Below are 16967 nucleotides of genomic sequence, written 5' to 3' on the forward strand. Positions count from 1 at the left end.
GATTTTCATGCTTGATGCTGAAGGCAAAGTTCTATATAAGATAAGGAGAAATACTGTGGCAGTGTGGTATGCTTCTGCAACAAATTACAAACCTAGCCAGTCTGATTTAAAGCAGGCCAGAAAATGAGATACAATGACAGGCTAAGTGTCCTGTGCAGGAGTCTCCCAGTTTTTGGTTGGTTGTTGTTTGTTTGAGTTTTTCTTGTGCGATTGTAAATTTTCATCTTAGATTACAAACAGTAAAATATAATTGTCTTATTTCATAAAGGAGATAATATGTCAGGTTTCCTCAAGGAAACAGTTCTGTGGAGTGACAGTATTGTAGAAAAAGCATAAGCTCTTATGGCAATCTTAGCAACTATCAGTATATCTCTAATGCATGCCTTTGTTTACTAATAAATCACAGAATCACAGAAGCTTTTGGCAAGCTAATTTCTTTTCAACTTTCCAGTATCACCTAGGATTTGTGTTCTGTTTCATTTGATTAATTCATGTCTTCCATGCAAGGATCTACTTTGTTAATTTTCACAGACCAATTTTCAGCATTCAGATCATGTACAGACTGTGGCTGTAATAAGTGGTGTTGCATTTAAATGATTTTTTATTTTTCCATTTGGATGATAGCATTGGACATCTTGTTTGTCTTCCTGAATTGTGTTTTGTTTGTTTTGTTTTTCACTTTTTACTTTCTTCACTAAATTTGTATTCAAAGCTAATAGCAGAGTTATGAAATTGAGTGATGTTGCTATGAATGACTGGTGACTATTTACTAAAAAAAGTCAGTTTAAGTTTTCAGATTCTTGGCCTTCTTAATAACAGTGAGGAAAAAGTAATTTAAAAAACACGTATGTTGGAAATAATATTCTTGTATACTGGAAAATGTCTGGAGAAGACGATGAGAATGTATGTGGCAATATTTGATAGCCATGGCACACAGTTTTGAGGCAAAATATTAACTTTAAAAAAAAAATCAGGTATGATGTGGGCTGCAACACAAAATAGGAAAACTTAGGTATCTGAATAATCTGTCCTTAAAGTTCAATAAGTAACTGAAAACAATCTGTATCCTTAATGACCTTCTTAAAGTAATTTTTGGACTTATTTACCATTATTATTTTAGAGATGGCTCTGCTGTGGAAATTGTTGGCTTGTGCAAGTCGACTGTTCGCTGGCTGCTGGATTTATCTAGGAAAAATGAGTTTCCATTCCATGGAGTCACCATAAAAAGACATGGTAAAGACACACATATCTCATAATTTTATGATTGGAATATAAATATAACTGAAATGAGCTGGTGGCAGTGTAACATCAGGGATGAATATCAAAACTATTCAAGAAGGTTTAGGAGGAAAAATGGAAAAACTTGGGAAAGAATCTAGTTTAGGTAAAATCTTTAGTTACTGCAAAAGTTTATTACAATCAAAGTTCTCTGGTCAACCTGTCAAATACTTTATTCTGTATAATAGGGAGTGGATTTCAAAGGAACTTTGGAGCCTAAATCCAATTTCTCATAATTATATCACTGATATCCATTTATCACAATGAAACACATCATTCATTACATGACACAAGATACATCTGTTTTTATCCTGTGTTGTAAATATTGGCAACTTACCTAAGTATCTTTAGATGCAAGAGATGGCATGTTAACACGCTGAAAAACGTTGATTAAAAATTTTAGACTTATTCAATTAGTTAGTTACCATAGATCATAGTATCTCATACTGTTTACTCTTAGCTAATTACAGCAAATGAGAAAATTTGTCTTGTAAAAAGTTGTGCAGGTGTTGGTGATCTGCAGTATAATTCAACTTCTAAATAATACCCTTTTTGCAATGCTTCAATGACCTTTGTGGTAGGAATATCATAAGTAATACTGTAATAAAAAGAACTAGGCATAAGCACACTTCTGTTGTTACCACTGTGGCGGTTTTCAGAAAATAAAATCCACGTGTAATATCTTTCAGGAAAGGAGGAAACTATCACATATGATGAATGGGATAGAAAAATTCAAGCACACTTTGAAAGGCTCTTCTTTGTCTCTGAGAATCCAGCAGATCCAAATGAAAAACATCCAAATCTTGTTCACAAACGTGGAATTTATAAAGACAGCTATGGAGCTTCAAGTCCATGGTGTGATTACCAACTCAGACCAAATTTTACAATAGCAATGGTTGTGGTAAGTGAGGTATATGAGGGGGAAGAATTTTTGCTTAAAACTATTTTATTTATTATTGAATTTAACTTGCCTTATAAGGTCTGTCTGCATGGTGTTATATCAGGAATATGTATTGCTTAGGATAAAGTTTCAAAGCTTGCTTTATTTTCCTTGCTTTTAATATTGATCTGTCTTAAAATATCCACTAAAAGTATATCCTTTACAGAACTTAGCTATATGAAATGGCTGTCCAAATTTATCACTGGGGGATAAATTTGCAGTGTTCACTGTCTTCAAAGTGTTTGTGGGTTTTTGTTTGTTTTTTAGGTTAGGATGAGGAGGGGGGAGTCCCCTCAAATTAGCTGAAAAGCATGGGGTTGTTTATTTTCATTGTAAAGAACTTCAGTAATAGTCTTTTCCAAGTGTATTTAAAATAAATAAAGCCCAAAGCAGTGAAATAGCTTTTGTCATCTTGCTTACTCTGACTTCTAGGTTCCGTAAGAGTAGCTGTATTTTAATTCAGTAATATGATAGCTAGGGCTTTTGTGGTCTTCTACATTCATATACATAGTCCTGTGTGTGTACATGTGCAGAGTTTACTGAGTAAATTGTTATTTTACTAGGCGCCTGAATTGTTCACACCTGAGAGAGCTTGGAAAGCTCTGCAGATAGCAGAGGAAAAACTACTTGGTCCATTAGGCATGAAAACTTTAGACCCAGAGTAAGTATAGTAGAGATAAGAATAAGTGTTAAAACATGCCAGTATGGATTATTTAATGGATGGGTGTAATGTTTCCTTTGTTAAAATCCTCACGTATACCTGTAAAATAAGGCTGCAATAAATGCTTCAGGAGCAAGTATTTTACTGTTCTAAAAGTCCATGCAGTTGCTTTTATTTATGTAGACAAGTGGCAGGTGGTTTTGGATGCCACATAGCAGGCAAGTCAAATACGCTATCATAAGAGATCAAAGTTGCATTGTAATGTTTACTTATGTAGGATACAGTGTAAGCATACGGTGTATGCATTGCAGTTTGAATAAAAACATAAGGGCAAAATTATGAATATAAGTCATTCCAAGATTTTAACTGTTTTCCCACTAGTTTAAACAGTATTTGGAATTCCATTGTCATGTAAAAGCAGAACCTGATGGAGACTTGCCTGACCTAACCACCATCAAATGTAAATGCTATGACAAATTTTTTGTTCATTTCTGCATTCTAATTTATGCCTTATTTTAGTTAATGCTTTGTTTACATAATTTCTTTTTTTTTTTTCTTGCAGTGATATGGTGTACTGTGGAGTATATGATAATGCTCTTGACAATGACAACTATAATGTAGCCAGAGGTTTTAATTATCACCAAGGACCTGTAAGAGCCAGTTTATTCCACTTCAGAATAAGTGCTGACAATTTTTCAAAATGACAGCTATAATCCTCTCTTATCTTCCTTTTCTTAGGAATGGCTGTGGCCAATTGGATATTTTCTTCGTGCCAAATTGTACTTCTCAAAGCTAATTGGTCCACAGATATATGCAAAAACTGTAGTTATGATAAAGAATGTGCTTTCTCGCCACTACGTTCACCTTGAAAGGTAATACAGCAGCTAACATAGGTTCAAAATATACAGTAACTAGTGGTATCCACTATCCAATTGCATATAAAAGTATATAATATTATCATATGATATAGAAGTCTATGATATAAATCACATCTATAATGTCTCAAGTCTATAATATAAATAACACCTGTTTTCTACATACAAAGTTCAGTGCAGATTCTATTGCAGATCTCGAGTCAGGTTTCAAGGACAGCTGAGATCTCGTGCTGTTTATAGATTTTTAGAATTACTAATTACTTACCTATGTAAAGACTGGGGAAAATAAATTTTGTGTAAAAACTAGGAATCTAATTTTGTACAAAAAACGAATTTCAGCAAAAAATAGTGAGTGTATTTGGTTTTTTAAAAAAACAACCAAAGTATTTATAAACAGCCTGCAAAACAAAATAATTACAGGGCTAGTAGTGACAGAATAAAAATGTGGCAGATAAGTTTATGCAATATATTGTTACGATTTGTACATGTTATAAGTGAAAAAATTAGGCTGACTGTTTCAGAATTTTAAGACAATTTATTGTATTCTAAGACAAAGGAACTCACTTTATGGCCCTCAAATAGCATCCAGTTATCTCAAAGTTCACTTACTTTTTTCAAGTTGCAAAACTGCCTGAATGGGAAACAGGAGAATTATTCCGGTACTATAAGTTCAGGTATTATTAGTAAAAGAGAATCTACTTTGAAGGAGAGGCATCCCCCAAAAAAGTACAATTTCCAGTTGCAGATAAAATAATTGAATCCAATCTTAGTTATTAAATAACATATTGTGACTATAGGAAAAGAGGCCTTTAGTCATGGTTTTTAGTTTCATACTGAGATAATCTCCTCAAAGTTTTATAATGAAATATTCTTTTAATTTCAATGTATAATCTAACAAGAATGCTCTTTGTTTTTCCTTTATCAGATCATCCTGGAAAGGGCTTCCAGAACTGACCAATGAAAATGGACAATATTGCCCTTTCAGCTGTGAAACTCAGGCCTGGTCAATTGGTGTTATCCTTGAAATCCTTTATGATTTGTGAAAGCTTTTGATTGATGTGGTGAAACTTCTGGGTCTTCTCATTATTGGGCATAAATGAACACTTGGCTTATACTGCAACAGAAACGTCCTGCTCTGCACAATCACTTTAACTGCATCCTGACTTTCAAAAATGCTGAAAGAGAGCAGATCCTATGCTGAATAACTGTGTGGGGCTTGTTTTTCTTTTGAAAAGCAGGCCAAGAAAATAAAATAAAGTTGCAGTGCACATGTAATGTAGAAACTTTTAGTAAGGAGCATTTTTAAGAATATGCACAAATTTATTTTAGGTAGCTTTGAAATTTAGACATCTCAAGTCAAAATCATATGTTCTTTACTGAGCTAAACATATGAAGAACAGCTCTCATGTTTTTTGTTTGTTTTTTTGTTTTTTTTTTCATTTGTCTCTTTAAGAATAAATGGTTATTTGCAAATGCATGCTTAAAGAGTAGTAGACTAACATACAGCAACATACGCTAATAAAAGCAGAGTACTTTGTCTTGAACTGTATTGGGAGGGGGAGCTGTATGTGTTCAATTGAACACTCCATTAAGTAAACACAGAAATAAGTTTACAAAACATGTAAACCTTTGAAGTTACATTTAATATTTTCAAAAACATTTAACTACTCTTTAGAGTTAATTCTTGAGCAATGATGAGACAATATCCCAAGCTAATCCATTTATAAATTTATTTAAATACTGTGAGTCTTGCAGCAAACTTATTTATTCATTTAAATGTGATTTTTTTCACTATGAGAAATTCATAAGAAACATGCATATGCATAAAATGGACTGCCTATATGTTAAGGGAGCCCCTGTATCTTTGGTTATAGAAAATACATGGTCACTTCAGGCCTTTATTCTTAGTAAAATCCTGGCTTTGTCAAAGCAAATGGAAACAATATCAGTAGGAAAAGAAATTAACCTACCACTGGTGAAAATGGGGTTTTGAAAACTTTTGAAATTACACCAGTAGGAATAAGCAGGCTACCTCTATGTGTAGTTCTTTGGGAACAGCATCCAGTGAACAAAATGCAAAATACAGATGTTCTTTAATATATAGATACCTGTATGCCCTTACTGACCTCTGTTTAGTGTTCCCAAACTGAAGGTGTTTGGCAGAAGTGCAGTTGTAATTCCCAGCTCTCTATTCACGTGGGTTTTCCATCTTAGTGGTAAAACAGGTAGAATAAATAGGTAGAAGGTGATGCTGACAGCTTCCTGCATCACAAGGGGGAAAAGCAAAACCGACGGTGCATTTCTTAATGTCAAACAATATACTGAAAATGAAATATATGCATGATGAAATTATAACACACTAGCAACACATAGGTCAATATTTTATTGTACCAGTATTTTAAAGTTTTCTTACCCTTTTCTTAAAGTCTGAAGTGTAGTGCAACTGTGCTGACTTTTTCAGGGAGATATTACAGATGTATTTAAGGGCAAGTGAATAGAAGACAGATAAATTGTAAGAAGTGGCTATACTTGCACTATTTATTTGAAAGGTTAATAATCTTATGTAGATCAACTCCCTTGCTAAAGTGTTCAGTACTTAAAAGTTCCAATTAAGGATGGAGTATATTGTACCTCAAGTTTTGAACTGCTGCAATATGTGGTTTAGGTGATTTACTTTCTCGACATAATGTATGAGAGGTGTCATTTGATCAAAAATTTTACTGAAATGTCAGCAACAGATTATGAAAAATATTTATATGCCTCTTGCACATTAAAAAAAATAGTGAATTTCCAAATTTCTTGGTAATGATATTGAGGTTTATGTCCTACTGTGTCACTAGCATTTACTGTTTTCCTAGATAATTATTTCTTGTTTATTATTTCAGCATATGTTATAGCTCCTATGGAAAGCAGGAACAATATAGCAGAACAAATTGTTCTTATTTGGTGAAAATACTTTGAAATTGGAAGTGGATCTTAAGAGTTGTGACAGGAAAAGATTTCCAAAAGATGTCAAATTATAGACATAGGCAATAACACTCTTTGTATAGGGGGAAGATGGCAGAAATTATTCATCAAATTATTCCTACATTATTACAGGTAACTTTTCACTGTTTTGCAAACTGCACTGCTGACAGTGTGATTGTCACTGCTAGTTTATTTTTCTAATTTAATAGCAGTATTTTAAAAGATAAAATCACCTCTGTACACAAATACATATGATGGAGTTTATGCTTGTTTATGATGATGCTTTTGCACTGATTAGTTAAGTATAACTTTAGTGACAGATAAATGTTTTATATAGGAAAAAATGTGTAGTATTGGTTTATGTACCAAGAAAAGTAAGATGTTAGGCTATGACTAAGCTTTTTTTTTTTTTTTCTTTTTTAACAAACCTACTCAACATTTCATCAAACTGGACAGTTTAAAAATGAAGAGGGAAGAAAGCAATGTTAAATCTAAGATTATATGAGCTGGTGTTAGTCTAGATAAACTCTATACTGAAGTGATAATCTCTTAAAAATAGCCAACTGTACTTTTTGAAATGTTGACTGATCTCGAATTGTATTTTTATTCATTAGTACCATTTATATTATACACTCAAGTGTCCAGTAAGGCAAAACTATAAATAAAATTTGTTTTGGAAATAAATTAAAGAACTTGGTAACAACTGTGGCTCCACTATGTTCCAGTTGATGTTTTTTTGATGTGGGGTACTGAGATTTTTTTTTTTCTTCCCAATTGAAAAAATGTTAACTGTTACCAGTACTCTTGTGCAGTTGATAGTACTTGATTTATTCAGAAATGATTAACTTGGGCATTCAAGTAAAATAATGTATCATTCTTGCACTGCATGTTGTAATGTGAAATGGAAAGATTGCAGCAAAATTGAATTTTACACGTCTAGCACAGAAACAATTGAGTTTAGAAAATGTAGTTCTTCATTTCTGAATTGCACAAAATAAAATTCCCTATTTCAGCCAAATTAATCTTTTCATGTAGCTGTTTGGAAAAAAAGCTGAACATTAGAGATGCTGATGGTTGCCTTTTTTTTTTTTTGTTTTTCCAGTTTTGCTTACAGGAGAGAGCAGATCATGAGCTCCTCAGGTCAAAGATCAGTAAAGAGTATCACTAAAAATAATCAATCAAACTTTAAAAAAAGAGGAAAAAAGGGGGGGGGGGGGGCACACCTTGAGCTCTGCACCCAGCTCCTTACAGTTGTCAGCTGTCTCAGCTAGTTTTGAGCAGGGAGTGGACTAGATGAGCTCCAGGTGTCCCTCCTGCTATGAAATTAGATAAATTTAAGTCACAGTACTGCAAATTCCCCAAGAGAACAGTTCTAATGTAGAGTGATTTACAGCTAAGTGCTGCCCAGTTATTAGTTAGCTTCCTGTGCAAAATTTTGATCGCTAGTGAACGGATTTCATTTTCCTGCACTGCTTTGTAAAAAAAAAAAAAAAAAAAAAGTCTCATAGTACAGGGAATTTTGTGATAGAATGTCAGAACTGTCTTAAGATTACCCTATTTCATCACATATTTAATAAACTTAGGATTGTTTTTTTAATCAGTGGTTCTAATTCAAGCACTTTAAGAAAACCATTTCTGTTATTCTATTGTACGATATTTTTGTGTCAAATTGAAAAGGCGTTAAGGCAAGGTTGAAATGATCTGCCAAGGTAGGGAGGAGCAGGTACCCTCAGAGCTGCCCCCTCTGAGTCCTCATCGCACCTCAAGCGGTGATGCTGAGGAGCAGTGGGTGCTAGTGGTACCCGGACAGGTTTCCCCCGGGAGATTCCAGACTACACATAGCACGGCGTTATTGGGGGAACTTTGGATGCGCCCGAGCTGCCGAGGTATTTGTGGGCACCACAGGGAGACGGCTAACCCAGGTGTCAGCCGGCTGGGGCGCAGGCGGCGGCCCGGCCCCGTCACCTTGGCGCCCGGCGGCGGGAAAGGCGAGGGCCGGCTCAGGGATGGCTCAGGGATGGCGGAGGGCCGCCCCGCAGGCAGGAGCCGTCCGCGGTCGTGAGGGGAGCAGGAGCCGCCACCGGGCAGCGCCGCTTCTTCTGAGGCAGAAGCGGGGGCAGTGCCCTGTGTGTGTCCGCTCAGCCCCCATCCCCCTGCGGAGCTGAGGCCCGGGGGTCGCCGCTCCTCGCAGCCGTCACGTTTGGCTCCTTTTCAGCGAGCGGCGGTCAGTCAGGAAACCTGGTGAAACTTGCCGTGCTTGCCCGTAAGCTTTCTGGTTTTTTTATTCCACTTGTAAACTGTAAAAAGAAAAATGAGATTGCCTGTGAATATTTAGTTTGTTGTGCAAACGCTGAAGCTTCTATGCCTGTCATTTTCATGTAGCAGTAAGTGAGAGCTTGACCCTCAGAGTTGCTCGCAGTCTGTTAAGACTTGCCTTTCTATTTTGTACCTCACAGAAGGTGCTTATTAAAATAAGTCTGAAGCTTCTTAGTTCTGAATTTTGTATAAAGGTGTGGCTGCCCAAGTGGAGAAACGTCTATTTGAATTAGGAAAAGGGAACGTTGATTTCAGGGCATGAGCAGCCACTTGCAGCTGTGAGCAAGGTGCAGTCTCCCACAAGCAGACCAGCCAGTCCCCATGCACCGGTCCCCTTGGAAAACAGAGCCCTTCAGCCCCATTTTTTTTATTGCTGAACGTAACATTATGTGCTATAGAATATTTATTTGGTCAGTCCAGGTCAGGTATCCTGTCTTTGTCCCTTACAGACTTCTAGCCCACGCCGAGCTGACTCACTGGGCAGGCAGAACAGGGAAGAAAGATAAGACCTCCATGCTGCACGGGTACTGTGTAGTGACAGCCAAACAGGGGTGTGTTATCAACACCGTTTGGGACACAAATCCAAAACCCAGCACCACATGGACTGCTAAGGAGAAAGTTAGCTCTCCCAGCCAGACCCAGCACGTGAAACAACTTGTTAGTTGTTAGTGGTTGATGGAACTCAACTTGTTAGTATGTTAGGGGTTGATGTCAGAGCCAGATTCTAATGTCTGCATTTAGTTGTTTTCTCTCAAACAAGAAATGTAAATATTGTAGTAGTTCTTTTTGTAGGCAAACCATAGTTAAATTAAGAAAGACTGATACATGGCATTGCAAAAATTTGTTCAGTCAGTAATGTGATTTTATTATAGATCGTCTGTCTGCAAGGAGCCAGGCCAAGGCCTAGGCTGTACTCATGGTATTCAGTTAAAGGTTTAACCTTGTGCTTTTCAACCTGGATTTCTGAAGCAGTTGTTCAGAATTTCATCACAGACTGTAAGCAGAGCCATGACCAGAAGTAGAGCTTTAGGAGTGTATTTTGGGAAAGCTTTGGTGGAGAGGCTAAACAAGCCTAATGTTTCAGCTGATGTGATGTGATGTGCTGATGTCAAACAATTTTGGAAATTCTTCATGAGACAGAAGCTCTGTTTTCCAAACAGGTTTACTTACTACAATTTATAGTATCTTCTAGCTCTATTGAAACCTCCTTGGCCATTTGCATGTACAGGCTTCTTTGAAAAAGATATGTTTATATAAAAACATCCTATGGCTTTCCAAATAGCATGTTTATTTTCATGGAATACAGTCAGAATAGATTTCTACAAAATGAATAATCTGTTCTTTTGCAGGGTACACCGAGGAGCTGTTTTTAAATCTTTTTTCATATTTTGTTCATATGTGCATTGTCTGTAAGAGCCCAGCATACAGCCCACATCTGGAGAGGGCTATCTGCTCTAATAACACACAATAAAACTTGGTTCTAAATGGGGGGTGGTTCACGGCTTCTTCCATGATACCCTGCAGTGTACCAAACTAAAGAGATAACATTGTCTTAGCAAGAGCAGTGATCAGAGGGCATTAGTAGCTTAACTGTTGTCAAGACTTTGTAGGAGAGGATTTCTTCCTGAGGAGAGTTTGGAGTGTAATTTTGAAGAAGTTGATATTCAGTTTTTGTGGATGCTTATGGATGATTTACTTAAACATCATGGGGGACATATTAGAAAAAATCTTACTTGGAAGTATGATAACCTAGAGTCTGGGACTGTGGGCTGACTGCAGATAAATATGGAAAATTGGGTATGATAGATTGGGTAAGAATTACATTTTTATCGTATCTGAAAAATGAGTAATTCCGTCTTGGTAGCAGAGGGCGGCGCCAGTTTGCCACTTTCTATTGCTCTCAGGGTAATTCAGTTCTCCACATCTTCCTGAGAAAGTCTCTGTATTTCGGTACAGCCACAGGTGCTTTTCGGTATTTTGATGGCTGGAATCTCTGTTCCTTTTCCCACAGGTCAAGATCTTTTCTTTTTTTTTTTTTTTTTTCTTGATCCTTGGAAAATGTTTCGGTAATACATTTCCATATGGGGGAAAGTGAAAGGACCATATCTGTGACAGTTTGATGTTTTAAAGTGGTAATTGAAGCTCATGAGCAGATTTCAGTATTGAGAAGGTTGGAAACAGTTTTCCTTTTATTATAAATTTTGGCAATCTGTTTACCTTCTAAAGAATGGGACATGTTAGGATATGAAACCAGGTATACATTATGCATTTCATTGTTTCCACTGTGGTCCACTTAATGATTCTGCAATCGCTTACATTCATGTCTGTCTCCTTTTGTTTTGTTTATGTATAAATAAACTGAATACAGAAAATGAAAGTATACCTGGGCAATCTTTCACAATAACTGTGGTTATTCTAACTTACGTATTTTGTTATATGTATTTTTTAAAGGCATTCAGCTTGCATGCAGTATTTTTCTAGGACAATCAATTGCAAGCAGTGGGGCCAAAAATGGTGAAACTGTGATTGAAAATGATTCACTTGCAGTAAACTTAAAAATATGTCAAATCCCTTTATGTTTCCACTGATTTCACCATAAAAGTAAAGTTATGGAAACAAACAGAGGTCTTCTGTTGTCATTATGTACCAAGAAGTCCCAGCCATTGTCAGCATATTGTGGGAAAAAATAAATGAATTGCTGAAGATGGATGGGAACACCACATTTCCTAGATAATTTTGTAATTTGTAAGGCCTATAATCAGACCTACAGTGAGAGCTATTTAAAAAGTGTACTTGTTTCCTTGTAATGGCGGTGTATTTCTAGGACTGTTCTCCCCAGGCCTCTGAGGGCCGTGTTAATGCACTGGCTACAGTTTGGTTCCCCAGCACTCTTCCAAGACCTCCAGTCAAATTGAGTTAAATTTAAGCATCAGATGCTGTTATCAGCTGCATCAGAGTAAATACAGGGTAATTTAACTTCCACCTCTTGAGTTATTGCAGATTTCCTTTTGCGTGATTTTGGCTTTAGGTGGTTTAGACACCTTTACAAACAGCAGCTGAAATAGGAAAGAGAAGCATTAAGACTATGCACTATTGTTTGCTCCAGGGTAGGTGCCTGTGCTGTACTTGGATATATAGTCATGGTAGGCTCTTTAAGTTAGGTGTACGTAGGGTTTTTTTTACCTCCTGTGAAATAAAGGGTCAGACGTTTGGGGAGCCTAGCAGGGCAGACTTTAAATTCTGCTGTATTCCCAGAAGATTTTGTGCTGTGGATTTATCAAACAGGAGCAAACATTCTCTGTAAGACAGTTGGTAACGAGGTATAAGTGTTAGTAGGAGTAGACAGGTGTCCATCTGTTTATTTCTGTCCTGGTTTCAAAGCTGACTTCTGCAGAAAAAAAATCCATTAAAATTCTGAAAGGTTTGGTGGATTTGTCCTTTTGTTTTTAGGAAGTTTTCTTCTGTCTGTGCTGGAAGATTGACTAGAGAAGTTTAAAAGTTACAATATTAGTAAATAAATAAATAAATGCTTTAGTTTAGCAGCTGAGATGGGAGCTTTCAGGAGCTTTTTTTAGTAACTAAACCTTTCTCTCAAATTTTGATATGTATTTTGTGTCAGTGATGAATCAACTGCTCTAACCTGAAAGTGATTGTTAGGAGCGTGATTCCAGAGCTCTGCTTCATCTTCCTTCCTGTCCTTCTCCCTGCTCTCATTTAACATAAAAGGCCCTATTTAATTGAGGGGTGTGTGCGTGTTCTATTTTTGGTGCCAGAGTTTAAATTACAAACCACTTAAATATTTGTTGAGAGGGAGAGATGCAGAATTGCTGTTTGGAAGTGAAAGGGGTTTGTTGAAGTCTCTTGGAAGGTGGAAGCTCAGTGTTTCAGCCCATGCCTCAGTCCCTCAGTTTGGACTCCAGATTGCTTCACTGAAGAGCAGCCTTCTGCTTGGCACTCGGTGAATCTGTCTGGATGGTCACAGATGCGCTGATGGTTTAAGGGTGGGATATGAGGGAAAGGGAGAAGGACGTCTATCAGGACAGCAAAGAGGGGCAAGGAGGGTGTTTGCTTAGCTCCAGAGTGTTTCAAGGGGAGGAAATAGGAACGGGCATTTTATCTTAAGCGTTATTTGTGTTTAACTGTATAGTAACATTTTAGCTTGTCACATTCATGAAATAACATTCATTCATAAAAGAAAATGTTTACCAGAGTTTCTGTTAGATTAACAAGAAATCTGCTTGTAATAGTTTTCGTGCTATAAAAGTTTTCATCAGAAAGATTTGGCAAGTAAATTATCTTTTAATATTTAACTCTTCATCTGTATCCATTTCTGACTCTGGAGTCCTATATAATCTCACTGAAATTATTGAGTTGAGGTTGCTTAAATTACCTCTATGAATGTTGCTTTGAAGTAATCGCTTTTATCTTTTATAGAGATTAATTCTGAAAGGCAGGTGAATGCAGAAGGTGGGGGCTTTGGTTACATCTTATGGGAGACCTGAACAAAGGAACTTTTTTCAATGGTTTTAAAATTTAGGTTAATTTTTTAATATGGGTAGAAATTTTTTTTTTCTAGTTTTACTTATACTGTAAGCAAATACAAATATTATTTTGTTCAACAGAAAGTACACCATTCAGCCTGGAGTAAAGTAACACATGTATGGTACTCAAGAAAAAGTCAGTAAAATGTAGAACAAAAGAGCATTAAGGTTTTATAGAGTTAGTGACTGGGCTAGGGCTATATAACAAAGGTACTCTGCATTCTGTTACCATGATTTTAATAGATGTACGAATGGAAGAGTCCCTTTGGATACAGCTGTCTGTGGACTGTAATTCCAAATCTGTGAAGATAGAGATGATGGTAGTGGTGGAAATGTAGTTTGGTTTGGAAATACTCACAAATGCCTGGTGAGAATTATATTTTTGTCTCCCTGACTGCACGGTATGTCCTCGCAGACATCACAGTCATAGGGTTCTGGTGATATATCAAAATGGAACTGTAGTCTGACCAGGAATTTTGGATCACAGAAGAGAAGAGAGAAGACTGGCTGGAGGAACTAATTGTAATCATAGATGCATTTCCAAACTTACTTCAGTTGTCACCTGTTTTTCACTTTTGAAAACTAGAGACTTCTTTCACAATGTAATCTCAGGGGAAAGGAGCTCCTGTAAAAGCTGAAAAAACGTTTTCCACTTGAATGTGGTCAACATTCTGTGTTCTTTTGGCAGCCCTATTTCTAGCTTTTTAGCTAGTTCATTGTGGTATTTTAAAGAGGACTCATTTTCTTTGTACTTCACCCTTCTTCAGTACAGCTAAAATACTACTGTGAATTTCACTCAAATCATTGAACTCACTGGAAACATAAATGCTACATCAAGTCCTAAAGTTTTATGTGCTTGAACTTCACATTTGAATGTCTCTTAATGTCATGTACAAAAGTGATTCATAATAATAATTACTATAATTGTAACTTTTGTCCCATAAAGTTAATTCTCAGCATTCGTTATTTTATTTGTTATGATTATATACTCAATGTACTGCTAATAAATATACTCTTTCACCATGTTTGATGTATGCGTGTTTTCAAACATGGAGGAAAGCAGTAGAAGTCAAACACAACACTGTAATTGTTATTTTAGTTTTAATGCTTTACTAAATGCTGTATTACGTTATAAATTTGGCATCAAATTCAGATGTGAGAATGCTTAGAAATACCAAACATCTGTGACAGTAACTAGTACGCACCATTCACAATAGTCTATTTCTAGTGCTAAGAATTTAGGGTTCACCTGAATTAACTAAAGAGATGTTTGCACAGTATGGAGGTGTCTCTGTGGCCTAAATTGCCTTGCTCAGAAAATTATGACTGCTGCACCCTATGAACTTTTTGTATCCCAAGGACATCTAGAAGTGGATGGCAACAGTGCTAGCTGGTTCAAACACTTCTGGGGTAGCTTTGATATGGTTCTACAGCTCCGTCGTTTTCACTGTCCTTCACAGATAGTCAATAATCCTTTTCTGCCAATAACAAGCATGCTGCTAACTAAGCTTCTACTTGGCCAAATAGGCATATTCTAAGCAAAGAACCATCAGCCTTGCTGCTGCTCCTGGATGGGAACTCTAAATATTGCTGCTTCCATTGCTGGTGGTACAATTAATAGGGAAAAAAAATTAAAAAAAAAAAAAAAAAAAAAGAAAGAAAAGAAAAAGAAAAAGGAATATTAAGGAGGTAATAGGTAATATTCTCATAGACTGCCAACTTCAGCAGAACTCAAAAGTTTGAAAACAGGAAGTCAAGAATTAGTTTCTAGTCCACACAGTTTTAATTCTGCTTGCTCATATCACTCAAACAGTGTACCAGTAACACAACATTTGCCTGTGAGCTGCACTCATCAGGAGCTGCTTAAGACAGTCCTGATGATAGAGCAGATGTGAGGAATGGTAAGGCCTTGGATACACCCTCCGTATGTGCTTCATATGTAATCTTAATGTGCATCTGCTAGGGATTACACAGCAGTTTATATCATCCCCAATCTCATCAAGCTTTACTTTGCAAGGTCCACTTGTGTATTTGTCTTTAAATTACTGCCCATAGGTAAGAGCTTAGCCAGCTCTGCAGAACAAAGACCTTATCTCTTACAATATACAGCTCCTTTGCTGTGGCAACGGTCATGTCATACCATGTTTAGCCATCAGGAAACCTCACAACCTGTGCTCTGACCTAACTGCGCGCAGCTTTCTGGGCTGTTTCAGGCACTACCTCTCAAGTGAATCCTGAAACGTATCACATAGGTTTCGAAAGGTCCAGGATAGGTCTTTCTTTTGATCATCGTATGGCTTTACCTAATGAAACGGCTCCAATATTCATCAGATGTATTGTGATGTTATTCAGCATACTGCATTCTGTAGAAAATTACATGGCATGTAAGGAACTGATGCATGAAAGTTACATCTATATAACACGTTAATGCAGGCTGGATGGTTGGTGGTTTTTTGTTTGTTTGTTTTTGTTTTGTTTTAAAATATTCCATAATTTAGATCTTTACATCTGTAGACTACAGGTTTGTAGATTATGATTTAAAAATAAAATAGTGCAATTAATGTTACTGGAAGCTACAAACTCTTCCTGATTATTTTAGTTTAGCATTGATAGAGGAAGGGTTGGAAATGTAAAAATAATATATTCCTTAAATTAAAGCTAATTTGAGAACACAAAAGTGAATCTGAGAGTGTCTGGCTCCACAGCTGAATCCTGTGGATTGCCTAATTGCAAGATGTATGTACTACCTCAGCTACTTCTGTCTGACTTGAAACATGTTTATATTTTCATTTTTTTCCCTTTTCATATCCCATTTTTCACTTCTATTATCCTTTTATTCCTAGTTGTATTGCTTAGTTTCAATTAATGTTGAAAACTAGACCCAGTAACCTAGTTTCAAGTATTAATTAATATCTTTCCCTGTGGATCAGGACATGGATTAACACTTTTAAAGTAGACATGCAAAGGCATTTTTATGTGTAGGTAATACAAAGAGAGGTATGAATGTGTAGTTATAGCAAATAGTTTAATGCATTTTCCTGAGTTTTTGCAGAAATTCTCAACCTGTGAATTGCTGCAGGGTGGTAAATCACTGACAGGTGGTCCTTAGACATCTGACCTTGAATTGACTTTCATAAATAGTTTCCTTAGCTAAACCTAATTAAAAGATATTAAATATATATATATATATTACTCTTTCTCTATCATTACAGTGGCTAAAAGAATGCTGTCCTTTTGTGAAAAGGTGATATGACGTTAACAGATATGTTATCCACAGTCTGAAAGACATACTCCTATTAAGAATGAAAGTCTTTAAATTAATGGTTTAGATTAGATGAATATTTCTTCATAAGGATGGTTGTACAATTACGCCTTGTATTCAGCATCAT

The 16967-nt window shown here is 36.3% G+C and overlaps 1 protein-coding gene across 3 annotated transcripts in view; it reads left to right on the forward strand.

Moving 5' to 3' along the window:
• AGL (amylo-alpha-1, 6-glucosidase, 4-alpha-glucanotransferase) overlaps nucleotides 1-7429 on the forward strand; it is a 36051-nt gene extending 28622 nt beyond the window's left edge. For all 3 annotated transcript variants that reach the window (XM_067001900.1, XM_067001901.1, XM_048067147.2), the window contains 6 exons: nucleotides 1121-1233; nucleotides 1968-2179; nucleotides 2782-2879; nucleotides 3442-3529; nucleotides 3618-3751; nucleotides 4680-7429. In XM_067001900.1, coding sequence (XP_066858001.1) covers nucleotides 1121-1233; nucleotides 1968-2179; nucleotides 2782-2879; nucleotides 3442-3529; nucleotides 3618-3751; nucleotides 4680-4797 — 763 coding nt within the window. In that variant the 3' untranslated portion in view covers nucleotides 4798-7429. The remainder of the gene's footprint in view (nucleotides 1-1120; nucleotides 1234-1967; nucleotides 2180-2781; nucleotides 2880-3441; nucleotides 3530-3617; nucleotides 3752-4679) is intronic.
• Nucleotides 7430-16967: the final 9538 nt, after the last annotated feature.

The sequence above is a fragment of the Anser cygnoides genome, chromosome 8 (genome assembly GCF_040182565.1).
Source record: "Anser cygnoides isolate HZ-2024a breed goose chromosome 8, Taihu_goose_T2T_genome, whole genome shotgun sequence".
Lineage (NCBI taxonomy): Eukaryota > Metazoa > Chordata > Aves > Anseriformes > Anatidae > Anser > Anser cygnoides.